Genomic DNA, 13473 nt, shown 5'->3' with positions numbered 1-13473 from the left:
CAGTACCAACCTTGGAAGTTGGAACTGCCTTGACGAGGTCCGATGTGGGAATACGAAAAGATCCAATGGCACAAGACGCAATGACTATGTCAATCAGTAGCGAGAGAAGAAGATTCAGTCTTCAACATTCTCACACTGCACCTGTTACTGCAAACTCCTTTTCATTACTCCGGCCCCTGGCCATGAGTGTCTCAATCCAACGTGATTCGGTCGGCGATGAGACCATCTTCTCTACAATCAAGTATATTGGAACAGAAATTCGCGAAGCTCAGCGGCTACGAGATCTAAAGTTATCACTACTGAGCGTGGAGGATCTATCCTGGATCGATGGAGTGATCACAGAAGCTGAAAAGGCTGCCCACACTTTGGCTCAACTACTAGAGCCATACCGCATTGAGCGTGAGAGTCGAGCGGGGAGGCTCAATATGACAACTCGTCTACGGTGGGCACTTGGAGATGGCCAAAGAGCCCGAGATCAATATGCGCACATGACCATATGTCACCAGTCTCTGACCACTACTATCGCCTTCCTGCAAAACCGGAACGCATTGATCCCCGTGGCGACTTCTAGAATTGAGCCAACGCATCAATTAGGGCTGAGCACAGCTCAATCTCAAACATTACCCCCAAGTTATGCTCTCAGCCAAGTTTTGACATGGAGACGCTCCTGGAAAGCCAGTAGCACCCAACATCAGATACGAAAGAAAACCCCCGTTGAACTGGAGTAATTACTTTTTTGCAATATCTTTTCATAATTTCATGTACGGAGTACGGGTGTTGCGTTTTGTGCTGAATTATATACATACGGCTCTGGGTGGTCACTATTCATTCCAAGGTCCATTTTTCGTCAGCTTTGTCTCGAAATAGATTTTCTAGGTAGACTTATCAATTAATATTTAATATTTCAATGTTCCCAGAGTGGGTCATAATCCTATTGAGCGCCTAGTTCCAATCCATGTTTCAGATGTCAAGTTCTAGCCCCCAAGTGCCAATGATAGAGGAGGATTAGCTCGCATCATTTCGGAACGGGAAGTGGTTTGATATACAGCTTCGTACTGGCTGGGGGCCATGAATCCTGGTCCGATGAATTTCAATTCGACTTTTTGTTTTCTGTATCATTGAGATTCAACCCTGTTTGAGAACTCCATGATGGTGTGCACAGTTCCAGAGCTCAAGCTGCTATCTTATAATCCGAACTTCTAAGGCTCTCTACCGTTTAGCCGAGATGGCGGATTGGGTTCCGATTTTTGTGGTAGGGGTAGATTTTGGCATGACATGCACTGGTAAAGATCTCTCAGTTTACTCGAAGTCTTGAGTTGACCTACTCGCTCTCGTATCGGTCTTTTGAGCTAACTTGCTCTATTTCTATAGGTGTCGCCTACTCATATGCCCCCGAATGGCCAACTCCCAAACCTCTCCAATACTGGCCAGGCTTGGCGAGGCCGGACCTCGCCAACAAAGTGCCCTCACAACTAATATATCACCCCAATTCAGGCGTGGTGAAAAGCTGGGGCTTCCAATGCAACGTGGAACGTGATGACCCAGCTATCGATATCAAAGAAGACTTTAAGCTCAATCTCGATCCGCACTTCAAAGATGTCCGGCCAGATGCCCCATCCTGCGAGGATGCAATGCGGTGGTTCCAGGATTACATTCTTGTTATTTATCGCTACACAATTTCTCATTTGGCTGAGGGCTTTCCACGATTTAACTCAAGGCGAGTAGAGTTTATCTTCAGTGTTCCGACAACATGGAAGGATCCTCGAATGGTAGCAAGACTTAAGGATTATATTACTCTGAGCTCTCCGATGCATAGAGCGACTATCGGTCTTACGGAAGCCGAAGCTGCTGCAGTCTACGCTAGTGGTCACAACTATCAAAGAGATGATGTTATCCTCGTTTGTGATGCTGGTGGTGGTACTATGGATGTCAACATCCTCAAGTTCCTGTCTGCCCCGGGCGAACCCACGAAGTTCGCACCTCTCGGCTTAGTTGAAGGTATGGATGGGACTCTATCTCTTTTAAGATAGTATTTGAAACTTAATCTTCACATAGGAGAAGCAAGTGGATCTGTCATGATCGATATCGGAGCTCACGAAATCCTATGTAACAAACTGAACAAGGTCCAACATTTACTTCCACGTCCCTCCCGCGAAGTTGCCCGTGAGATGATGCAGAATCATGGATTTGAGCAGTTCAAGTGTTCATTTGGGTCCACAGGGACTGTGGAAGCAGGTCCGTTAGAGCTTTCGATTCCTGGCCTCGGCGAGGAGGCAAACTTCCCCGAAGCTAAGATTGTCAAAGGCTGTCTTCAAATAACTCAGGAAGAACTAAGAGAACTTTTTGATCTCAGAGCTAAGGAGATGCACTGTTTACTGGATGATCAGATTGATCGGCTACATCGGACTCACCCATTAGAAAAAATAGTCAGTATAGCCCTCTTCCAATGGATGTCGCGTGCTCTACGAAAAATGCATCGCTAACCAGAAGAATTAGTCTTTCATCGTTCTATCAGGTGGTTTTGGAGGTTCACCTTATATGAGACGAAAGCTCAAGGACAGATACGAGGATCGACGTATTATGTCAAATCCCATCGAGGTTTTGACTGTGGATGAACCGTAAGCCAAATATCTCTAACTTCAAAAGACTGAAACTTGGCTAATTATCAAATCACTGCAGACAGCTAGCCGTAGTCCAAGGCTTGGTCCTGAACAGGAAACAGCAACTCCAGCAAGGTTCTCACACCATCCACTCGCTATTCAGCCGCGTCAGCTACGGTGTTATCTGTGATCAATTATACGATCCGAGTCGACACACAGGGGAGACAGTCCGACATGACAAATGGGATAAGAAGATATACGCTACTCAGCAGATAGACTGGATAGTAAAGCAGGTACGTTTCCGTTCTGATCTGCTCCGTGGCTAGCCGTGCTCCGACTGACTTTGGTTCTTCTATAGGGTCAGCTAGTACCCCGGGCCGGGGTAACCCAGGTATTCCGCCGAAAGATTCTCCCAAATACCCTCAACAAACCCTGGATGGCCCAAATAGTCATGTCAACATTACCCTTACACCAACTTCCACAAAGCATGTCCCGTCCAGGGGCGCGACTCATCTGCAACATACGGGTAGACATGAGCAGCGTGGATCGGAAACCGAAGAACGACCACTGGTATGATTTCAGACCAAAATATTACGTTGCTCACATCAACCTCAAGGTAGTTGTTGGCCCTACGGACCTGGGATTCGAACTGTGGAATATGAATGGTGGGAGAATTCGTGGGGAGACGCATGATCCTGTTACTGTCAGCTGGAATACTGCGCAGGAGAAAATGGATGATCAAAAGGATAAACTTACGGAAACGGTGTTGCATGAAATGGGTGTGAATGATTGACTTGATCAATTTACTTAATTGGTGTTGAGGTACGTGACTAACTGGCTCATCTGTTTAGTCGGGATTTGAATTTATGACTCTGGGGATGTTGGTTTATATTTAGGGAGGTAGTGATGAGTCTTCGTATCAAGTGCCCAGGCCCCAGTGACTTAATTGATCACCTGAGCAGTTGAATATGCATTGCGCTATCAAACTAAAATATGTGTCAAAAGGCCGAATATAATGAAACTGAAATGATCGAAACTGCCACAATGGATATGCTGAGTCAGCCTTGTAGTGACATGCGTCATTGCTCGTCAAATTATCCGTAAATGCCACTTAAATGACCAGGTGCTGGAGAGGAAATGAAACCAGGAGTTCATCTCATAGAAATTGATGAGGCCGAAATCCATGTTCGACCTCTGCTATCAGCACATCTAGAAGACTTTGGTCGGAAGGACTGAGACCTTGAAGCTTTGCTTGATCGTGACCTATAAGCGGCTTCACATCGGCCGCACAGAGAGTGCCGCTCTGGGGTAAAATACCAGTCTGGAAGTATTTACGGATTTCCTTTGCGACACAGATGGAAGGTGCTGCAATTGTAGTATGCTGAGTTTCAAGGTTAGCTATTTTCTAACGAGTGTGTTGATTAGACATACCCCTTCTGAGTCCTGCTGAAGGACAGAAGATCCAGGGAATAGTTTCGACATATGCTTTGCACTAAGAATGATTCTTAGTAAGGCAAGTGGGCGCTTGTATAAGGCAAACATACCTCCATAGAGGTGTTACTGGGTCAAGGATATTTGAGACTAATAACATAGGGTGAGCAGTCACACTACCCCATGGCCCTAGAATACAAGGTCAAGGTCAGTGAACTTGTATGACGAGAGCGAACATTCCCGCAGGTTCATACCGTCGAATCTGTACTTCGCCTTAGCTTTCCATCCCACACACGCTAGTTGTAGTTGAGACCAGTAATCTCCAAGTGTAGCACTGTCAGCCTTCAGTCCATCCCAGTTCTTTTGAAAAGTCTCGACAGTATGCTCAGTCAGGTATTCTGCATCGGTGCACATAATAGCAGAGCTGGCATACAGTGAGTTATCCTGGGTATCAACACACGCAGGTGACCAAGGACCCGCAATACTACATGCACTAGAAGCGCAAGCGCTAAAGTGGCTGCGATGCTTGAAGTCTGCCATGGGAATAAAGTTACCCTCTGCCAGAGCACCCATCGTGTCGGCAAATAGTCGAAACGAGAGCAGTGGCTGGTAGATAGCAGCACGAAGAAGAGCTTTCAGGTCAGTCCACGTAACAACTTCAGGTCCTCTGGTGAATGAGGCCATGACTGGGTTCGACATGTTTAATACTTGCTCTTCAATTGTCCAGTATGTGTTCTTAATGGCTTCCGGGCCTCCCTCGATGTAGAATGGACATGCATCGCGGCCAGCGGCATCGCAGTAGAAGCCAAAGCGATCGAATATGGCGTCAGCGTCCATGACCACGTTCGGGCCGGTGTCTCTATAGTACTTGTCCATATTGACAACACCATCTAGAACAGCGCGCGCAACCCGGTCTGGAAAGAGGGCGGCAAATGTCGCACCTAAGAGAGTACCGTATGATCTTCCCCAGAAAAATAGGGGCTCTTCGTTTCGATGCCATCGGGTTCTTTTAATAATCGATTGAGTCTTGTCAGCACCATGACATTTATCATGAGTCGCCTGTGCTTTTTTTCCCTCTGCCTCTCGCCACTCTCCATGGCGTTCAATAATGGTGATCATATCTTGCGCAACTAGCGGCGTGTTCAAATATGACATCATAGTCTCATTCTCATGGGTGGCAGTCATTTCCCAAACCGAACATCCCGAGTTCAAGGCCTGGGTATATTGCCAATTTCTCCACAGTGAGTCAGGACGGCTTCCCAGCATGCCCTCAGCTTCCACCTGTAGCTCCCAATTTCGCTGAGAGTTTGGATCAGGGAAGCATGCTACTGCAGGCGTAGTAGAGCCCACACCACGAGGATCAAAGCCAATGATATCGAAATACTTATCTTCTTTCTTGACTGGCCCATCATCTGGGTGATCTTCTGCATCAATGATTGTTTGGAGGTTTCGGCCTGATATGAACGCTTGCAATGTCCCAGAGCCACCAGGGCCGCCTATACAGATCAGAGATGTTCCAATCTTATAATAATGAAAAAGGGCTCGGGTGAACCTACCAGGGTTGATCAAGACTGCACCCCCATATCGAGGATCACTTACCGGCACCTTTGCTGGGACTCGCACAATAGCCAAAGTGAATTTCCGCCCTTTGCAATCAGTACTGTTGTAGTTCATTGGGACCTCGAGCCGAGCGCACTCAAAGTCATCACAGTCACTATATTTCAAGGACTTAGATGGCTCAATTTGATCCCAGCTAAAAGGCCTAGTTAAAGTGACGGGCTGCCTAAACGTATTATTCACATGAGGCAACTGACCCTTCCATAACAGAACAAAAAAAACCGTTGTTAAAAAAACAAGACCCCAGCTAGTAGCATGTTGCCGCTTATAGGAGTGGGGATAAGGAAGGGGATTTAGTCCAGCAGACTTCCAACCCTCCATGTCTCATGTGACTTCGGAAAAAAGGCCTTGCAGCTCACCTTAAAGCCAGAAGAGCTTTCAATATAGTGGCTGATAGGAAATATTTCTATCTCCTGAGTTCCCATAAGAAGAGTGAACCAAATGTTGAGCTCAGATAAGAACAACAAATGAACCGTGGCTTCTCGATAGACAAGTGGGGAGCGGGCTCATGCGAAGCCTATCATGGGCCGTCATTTGACCAAGTAATAGCGGTCGGGGAATCAACTATTTAACATATTCTCAGGACTGAGCTTTTGGAGCTGTTGCGTAAGATAACACTGGTCACATTATACCTGCGCCCTGAATTTTGGCTCATTTTAATGGTCATCTGCAACTGTTATCATGGTGGCTGAGAGGCCCATGCTGGCAGTAACACATTGACAAGGTGTGATGCAATATGCACTTTATCCGTGTGGGTGTTCAAGCTTTAAATTTGTTCTTTTCATACTTAGGTGAAGTGTGGCCTGGCAGGGTATCAATAGGTACAGTAGTAGTGATTTTGAACTTTTATGCTTATATAATATAGCAGGCTTCCTTTTTTTTTTGGGGGAGGGGGGGGGGCCTATCAAAGACCGGCTTGCAAGGTTGATAATAGTTAGAAGACCCTGAGAAGATTACTAAGAAGAAGCAGAAGGTGTCATCAAGGCCGGGCATACTCGAAGGACATGTACTGTGTAAAATCCAATTATTGAAGTTGAAATGGAGTTTTGGTCTTCCAAAAGCAGTACATAGTTAACCATCAATTCCTTACCAATTCCTTTGTATAACGATCTTGTTTGCCATTTTATGCTTAGTGCCCTTTATCCTCACAATTCTCGATCGCGATCAGTTCAGATCTTCTGAACTGTCAATTCGCACCAAAACATCTAGGTTGGAGAATCATCAGAAAGAAGCGACCTAAAGTCGTCTGGGTAATTTGATGATTTTATTATACCATTATCTACACAACCAAGAGGCTACATTGATCGTTCTGCTTACTCTTCTAAAGCTGCTAATTATGGGAAGTTTTCTAATACATACCAGCTAGTCACCGCATAATGCCTTTTTATGAGAACGTTCACTTTACACTCACCCTAGTCTTACCTCACCCTAACTCTCACTTGAGAGCTTCTTATTCACTTCCTTGGTATTTGATGCCTTTCTATCTTATTATCTTCATTATAAATCCTAATCTTCCTCTGCTTCTTCTTCCTTCCTCGCCACCTCCAGATATCTAATCATCTCCTCCACCTTCCACTATAGCCATCTTCGGATGTTTATGACGCTGGGCTAATACATTCCAAGTTCTGTATGGTCGTGAACGTGCGCTCAGAGTGATCCCCAAGTTCTTTCCTCCATTTAACACAACACAACAACGCAACAACTAAAGTCACTCGGGAACTTGAGACGATGAAATCACAGGATGAAACATATGATGCTGTTTGCCGGATGCATATACATCTAATAGGAACTTACAAAGAATTTCTACAGCGGATAGCTCATTGAGCACCCAGAAGAAGGTTCACTCTGACTCAAACTTAAACAATCTGGTCGATCCCGTATATGATGCCAGTGTAGTCACAACATTAAAGACTAAATCTGGACTCAGACCTCAGATTTTGGATTCTTCAACTATGCACCCCCCCCCCTCCCTTCCTCTGGGTGAGTCGTTAAAGCCGTACCATTATCAGGGACGCCCACTACTTCCAAAGTAAACTTATCATCCAGCAGCGGCACAAGTACCTTTTGCGGCCGTTATCTTTGTGAATTCTATCCGCTTTCGCAATATGAGTGTAAAATATATGATGTCTCGCCAGTGGCATCATTCTTCTCTCAAGGTTCATACCGAGCTCTCCTCACTCGCACTTTGATATTAATCCCAGTCAGGGATCTCTATACTCAGAATGGATCACGCGTCGCAATATCCCATCCAGTAGATATCCCCGAGGAACTAGTCAGGAAGTCTTCTTTCTCGTGATTCATAGAGAAGTGATTGGATAAGCAAGTTCTATATTGACGGTCACACACTCATTTACGCCAGTGACCAGGTGTTGTGAGAAGATTCAATTGAATTCTTGGATTGCTGGGACTGTACTACTTGACAATTTAATGAGCTAGTAACTGGCTCAGGCTATTATTAAGTACAATCAGTTCCTGATAATTCTTCCCCAAAAGAGTGACTCGAATGGATGGGGGTGATTGCAGCTGAATAAGATGGAATGGAAGACTAGCAGAATCAGCTACATGCCATCAGAAGACTTTTAGAGGGATTAGATGGAACCTACACGATAATAGGACGTATCTCATTCTTAGAACGCAGACAAGCGCAATATGACAATTAGACGACTGGTTAGAACAATAACCGCGGGGTTCGCGTGAGACTAGAGAATTATAATGTAAGTAATTCATTTATCCATGCTTAATTAAAGGAAGATTCTGTTAGCCGTAGCGACCTCAGCAATTCAGGATGAAAAAGGTACAGAAACTAAAATAAACAGAATGATCCTACCGGATTTCCGCAAGATCATCCATGTGGTTGCACATGGCCACAAACAGATCAAAGAATAACTGGCCTCCATTCTCCACTTCCATCTGCATGGTTCCACTTCTCTTAAAGGTCTTGCGGTTTCGGATTATCAGAGCCAGGTAGTGTGCACGGAGATGAGAGTCCGAGTCAGGGGTATTGTCATACGCATACCGAGCAGATCGGAGGATCAAGTCGGCCGGAATCCCAAACTGAAGCCCTTGCTTGCGAAATGCAATACGCTTCAACTCTTCCAGGCCATACTTCTCGGCTGCGCAGTATATCACTGTATCTCGGAGGATGAGCTCTCCCACTGCTGAGTGGAAGATGGTCGCCTCACTCGATGTTCCACTGGTACTATCATTGGTCTGGACATCCTTCGTATTCTCGAGGTGCCATGAGTTGCTACGTTTGCCAGCCAGAAGGCGCGGGTAGTAGTCTCCCTTGTACAGAAACTCGAGAATACACGACAAAACCTCCGGCTCTCTGTTCTATGTATTAGATGATGAGTTATTAAGGTGGAAGGAAAATACTTACTCATCAGGCAAAGCCAGCTGCTTCGCACCATCTTCCGGGATAATATCATTCATGGCGGTACAAAACCATGGAGACATGGATAGGATATCCTCATGGGCTGCGAAAAGGCGCTGCTCCTCTCCAACCGTAATCGTAATGATAGGGCTGGTCAGTGAACTACGAATTCAGGTTAGTATAGGTACTTCCTTCTCATTTCGTCCATAGAACTAGATGAGTCATTCGGCAGTGTATCACCTTCCTATGAAGGACTTATTATCCTCCTTGTCCTCCTTCTCCATATCTTTCTGCATCTTATCCTTCACCTGTTCATCGAACTTCTTCTTCGATGCTTTGCCGGCTTTGCCGGCTCGGCCCTTCGATATGAAGCCCTTTGAGTTAAATGATCGCTTAAACATGATGAGAGAAGGTATGAACGAGGGGATTTGGACTTGGACTAGGACTTGGATTTGAAATAGAATATAATTCAAAGGCTTATAGAGAGAGCCTAGCAGAGGAATGGTTGGAATACTGGAATCATGAAACCATCAATCAAGAAATCAAAAAGAGCGATACGAGTTGGTCGATAGGAACGGTGACGCTGCGGTTCACAAGATCATGTGAAAGAGTTAGGGAAGCTTTTCTCCAAAAAAAAGCTCTGTCCATCAAAAAATGGACAAACCTATTTTCAGGCGATAGCTTTGGGCATTTGTGAGTCCTGGGACTCTGTAGTTTTAAACTCTGGCAAGCGTGGAGGAAGAATAAGAGAGGGGTTCGTTCACGCGGTATTTAAAATGTAAGACAACTGGGTCAGGTGATATCTCAGCCGGTTGTCATCAGGGCTGAGTCAGTCGACATCACATGCAGGCTGCAGTCATAGTGTGAGTGTAGACAGTCGTGACTTTCAAAGTTGTTAATTTATTTTCTCCTGCCGCCTTGGCTAATCATGGGCTTGGTATTGGCCGTGGTGATAGTTATTAGTCCCAGCTATTTAGTTGTCAGGTGATTTACATAGATCCCGCTTGTTCGAAACATCCCATCAAGATTTCAAAAAATATATAATTTTAAACCCATATTTGAGAACCAAAACACCATAAAATTAACTAAATAGCACAATTCTGACACTGATTGACCCTATGCCATACTTTACCACACCCAGAGCAGGATAGCTGGCGCCTAGTTTTAGGCATTATAGGCAAATCAGTTTCAGTAGACACATTCTAAGCAGCTTCACCATCAGATATACATCACTTCATCGTTATTCCCACCAATATCATTCTTAATCTCTTCTAAGCCTCCTAAACTACCTTTATAAATAGTCTGCTTCTTACTAGAGCCCCTTTTTCACTTATTTCCTGTTCATCTCTTCTAAATGACTATAGCGATCATATAAGAACATATGATGATGAGCTGTTCGAATTATGCGATCGTAATATTTTTGAATCACCCCTTTCGTAGGTAATAGAATCAAATTAAGTGACGATTCTAGACCTAAATTAATATAATATTTCGACTTCGCTAGCTTTCTGAGCGTGTAAATAGAGCGAGGATCACTATCACTTCCTAATGATAATGGTCGATCTGATATTAAAGGATCTGATATTAAAGGGAGTGGAGGTAAAGATTCAAGTCGAATATTCGACTTATCTAACACCTGATTTGAATCTAAACTAGTCTTTAGTTTAAAACTATTGATTATAGTATTCACTTTAAAAGCTCTATAACATATATTTGGGAAGATGAGAAGCAAATCATCTTTATCGATAAAACTGTAAAGATCTACACTTGCGCTTGTAGGCTATTCCACTGGGCCAAAAAGGCTATAATAATCTTCCGAGCGGAAGTGTTGGTGTCGGTTCACAGGGATCTCGATGCACTATTACTACTACGTTGTACGTGTAATAAGTGTGCGGTAAGATGTGTGTTCATTCTCAGTTCCCGCGATAGAATAGGATATCCCCCGATTCCACTAGTTCTATTCACTTCCCGAGTCCATTCACTGCAGTAAACCAGATTCCATTGGTTCCAACAGTTGGAATATCAGATAAACGACACATCACGAATCCCTGTTCAGAGTGCATCGCAAACGACAGCCTTGAACAGTATGCATATAACTATGATGTCCCGTCTTTAACAGCTATTCTGTCTTAAACGATGGAACACATTCGTCTCAGACAGAAGAGCAACTTGTAGGATAAATAGCTAGTCCTCACCATGAATGAAAAACCAGACTTTACAACCACTTCAAAGGACACACAGATATCATAGGGGCGTAAAGCGTTACCTGTGATAGGTGTCAGAAGTGGGCGTTAGCCTATCGAATAGCTATTCTACACTTGATACAGGTGTACCGACAGGAAGATTATGCGCAAGTTCTATATATATATCAACCTTGTAGAACACTGAATTGAGCATAATGCCGGCCGCATCTCCGTACGCCATTACAAAAACTAACACGAAATTGCATCTAATTTGATACTATAGCACTATAAAGCTTCTTTAAAGGCGAAGAACAGCCTATATCTAAAGGTTATAAAAGATACGAAGCAATACGTGGTATATAAAGAGCGATAATATCGTTTTCTTCGCAGATTTGATCGACTATGGGGGTAAGATGGCTACTACATACATTAAAGTCAAGTAAATAACAAACAGAATGTAGATAGTTAGTGTGCTAGTCGGACAAAACCTTGATAGGCGTTTCCGATAAAATCTTAATAACAGGTTGGACCTTGGAATTTTGACTTCCAACTTTTGAAAGATCTTCGAGATCTACGAGTTGCTTCAAGTCACTTTAAATGACTTATTTGCATCCAACAAAGCCCAACTCGACTCCAAAGCTGTAGAAATGGCCAGCACTCACACTAAGAAGACCATTACCAGCAGAGCATTGCGAGTCACGTTCACCAGAGCACTTAATAGTGCTAGCAGCAGTACCTGAGCTATAATACTCCTGCGAAAAGTATTGAATGTGAGCAATATGATCAGATCTGACTTCGGGAATTGAGATGAGAACTTACAGTTCCATAGTGAACGAGGGAGAATGGAGCACTGGTCCATAGGTTCTGAGACATGGTCAGTAAAGTTGTATCCAGAAATCCGATTGATAAGCTTACAGGAACACCGTCATCAGCGTTGTTACCACGGTTCAGAGTTCCGTTGAGCGAGCCAGCCCACTTGGCAAAGACCGAGTTGCCAATGGGGAAAGCAGCCATTGCATTGCTAGTAACATTCTTACTAGGGAAGTTCTGTACCAGAGCGATATAGGAGATATATGTGAGGGATCCACCAAGCGAGTGACCAGTTGACTCCAAAGAGTAGCTGGGGTACTTCTCGATCAAAGACTTGACCTCCGAAATCACAGTTTGATGCACGGCGGACCAGGGGCTATAAATGCCGTGCATGATCTTTACCCCAGTGGGGAAAGAGACTCCTGAAAGGGTTGGAGTGACCATTACAAGGTCGATATCGTTTTCAATATCAATTACTAAAGAACGTTAGCAGAAAAGCTACTGTGATCAAACTGCGGGGCAAAATTACGGGTTGTGGAGCCTCGCATCACGACCGAGATCTTCTTCTCTGATTTAGAGTATCCAATATAGCCCTACGAAGATTAATTATGATCGACCGACGATAATTGTTGATGATGTAGTTCGAACCTGAGTATCAGACGCGTTATCATTAATCTGCTTGGTAATTGTGATATCGAATGCAGAGCCAGAACATCCTGTATAGGCAGCGGATGAGAGATTAGCGGCGCGTTGGAGGGCGGCAAAAGCGGATGAATCTTTGATTGAACGTTAGTCAACTGTCCGTCGTTAATCTAGATGAAATAAACAAACCAGAGGTCGCCCGTGATTCCAAGATAGGGGTAGCAATTGCCTGAGAGGCGAGTGCGGCTGCGAAGAAGCTTTTGAAGAGCATGATTGAGATATGACAGATACTGATAGTAGAGAAGATTTTTTACTGATATTTATCCTACCAGGAGAAGCCCCCTATTGAGTAGAACCAGAATCTCAGTGCTAAATTATTGACGCTAGCTCAAACAGCTTCTACATGTGCAAAGATACCGCGAACCGGGGTACTTTGGCAGTGCTCCGGTGAACAACATTGGAACTTCCCCGGTGCCCGGTTGGGCACGTGGGATAGCAGCTGGAGAATTGGGTGCATGCTATCTCTAGATTAAGATTATAGAGTAGAAATGTTGTTGCTAGGCTGTCAATTTGAGGTCAATGACTGTTGTACTACTATTCGGATGTCATATGATGTCAAACCGTGGTATGTTTGCATAGTTTGCAAGGATCCACTTTGAATATCTAGAATCCACTTTGAGAATCTAGACACGATTTTACTCCTATTAGATTATTCGGTTTTGTAAGTTCAACATATGATGTTAAATGAGATTTTTGACCGTCCAACCAGATTGGTTAACGAAACTGGATTGTCTATCTAGGGATGAAATCCCGCTTA

The 13473-nt window shown here is 44.3% G+C and overlaps 5 protein-coding genes across 5 annotated transcripts; 2 read left to right on the top strand and 3 right to left on the bottom strand.

The window, feature by feature from the left end:
- Positions 1–182: 182 nt before the first annotated feature.
- On the top strand, positions 183–728 carry N7495_008654 (uncharacterized protein; the record flags this gene model as incomplete). Its single annotated transcript, XM_057211305.1, has 1 exon — positions 183–728. The coding sequence occupies one exon, from the start codon at positions 183–185 to the stop codon at positions 726–728; it is 546 nt and encodes a 181-aa protein (XP_057060848.1).
- Positions 729–1225: 497 nt separating this feature from the next.
- Positions 1226–3393, top strand: N7495_008653 (Hsp70 family protein; the record flags this gene model as incomplete). The annotated part of the gene is made up of 6 exons (XM_057211304.1): positions 1226–1283; positions 1372–1998; positions 2056–2426; positions 2497–2618; positions 2680–2893; positions 2959–3393. The coding sequence occupies 6 exons, from the start codon at positions 1226–1228 to the stop codon at positions 3391–3393; spliced, it is 1827 nt and encodes a 608-aa protein (XP_057060847.1).
- Positions 3394–3756: 363 nt separating this feature from the next.
- On the bottom strand, positions 3757–5705 carry N7495_008652 (alpha/beta hydrolase; the record flags this gene model as incomplete). Its single annotated transcript, XM_057211303.1, has 5 exons — positions 3757–3981; positions 4032–4092; positions 4145–4220; positions 4286–5527; positions 5588–5705. 5 exons carry the CDS (start codon positions 5703–5705, stop codon positions 3757–3759), a joined length of 1722 nt encoding a protein of 573 aa, XP_057060846.1.
- A 2766-nt stretch (positions 5706–8471) lies between these two features.
- Positions 8472–9422, bottom strand: N7495_008651 (BTB/POZ domain-containing protein; the record flags this gene model as incomplete). The annotated part of the gene is made up of 3 exons (XM_057211302.1): positions 8472–8976; positions 9028–9183; positions 9262–9422. The coding sequence occupies 3 exons, from the start codon at positions 9420–9422 to the stop codon at positions 8472–8474; spliced, it is 822 nt and encodes a 273-aa protein (XP_057060845.1).
- A 2384-nt stretch (positions 9423–11806) lies between these two features.
- N7495_008650 (putative alkaline lipase) lies at positions 11807–12927 on the bottom strand (the record flags this gene model as incomplete). Its single annotated transcript, XM_057211301.1, has 6 exons — positions 11807–11956; positions 12024–12068; positions 12120–12490; positions 12544–12607; positions 12663–12790; positions 12846–12927. 6 exons carry the CDS (start codon positions 12925–12927, stop codon positions 11807–11809), a joined length of 840 nt encoding a protein of 279 aa, XP_057060844.1.
- Positions 12928–13473: the final 546 nt, after the last annotated feature.

Source organism: Penicillium taxi (assembly GCF_028828555.1).
Source record: "Penicillium taxi strain IBT 34144 chromosome Unknown utg000005l_segment0_segment0, whole genome shotgun sequence".
Taxonomy (NCBI): Eukaryota; Fungi; Ascomycota; class Eurotiomycetes; order Eurotiales; family Aspergillaceae; genus Penicillium; species Penicillium taxi.
Note: the sequence above shows the minus strand (reverse complement) of the source record. Positions and strands in the feature narration are given on the sequence as shown.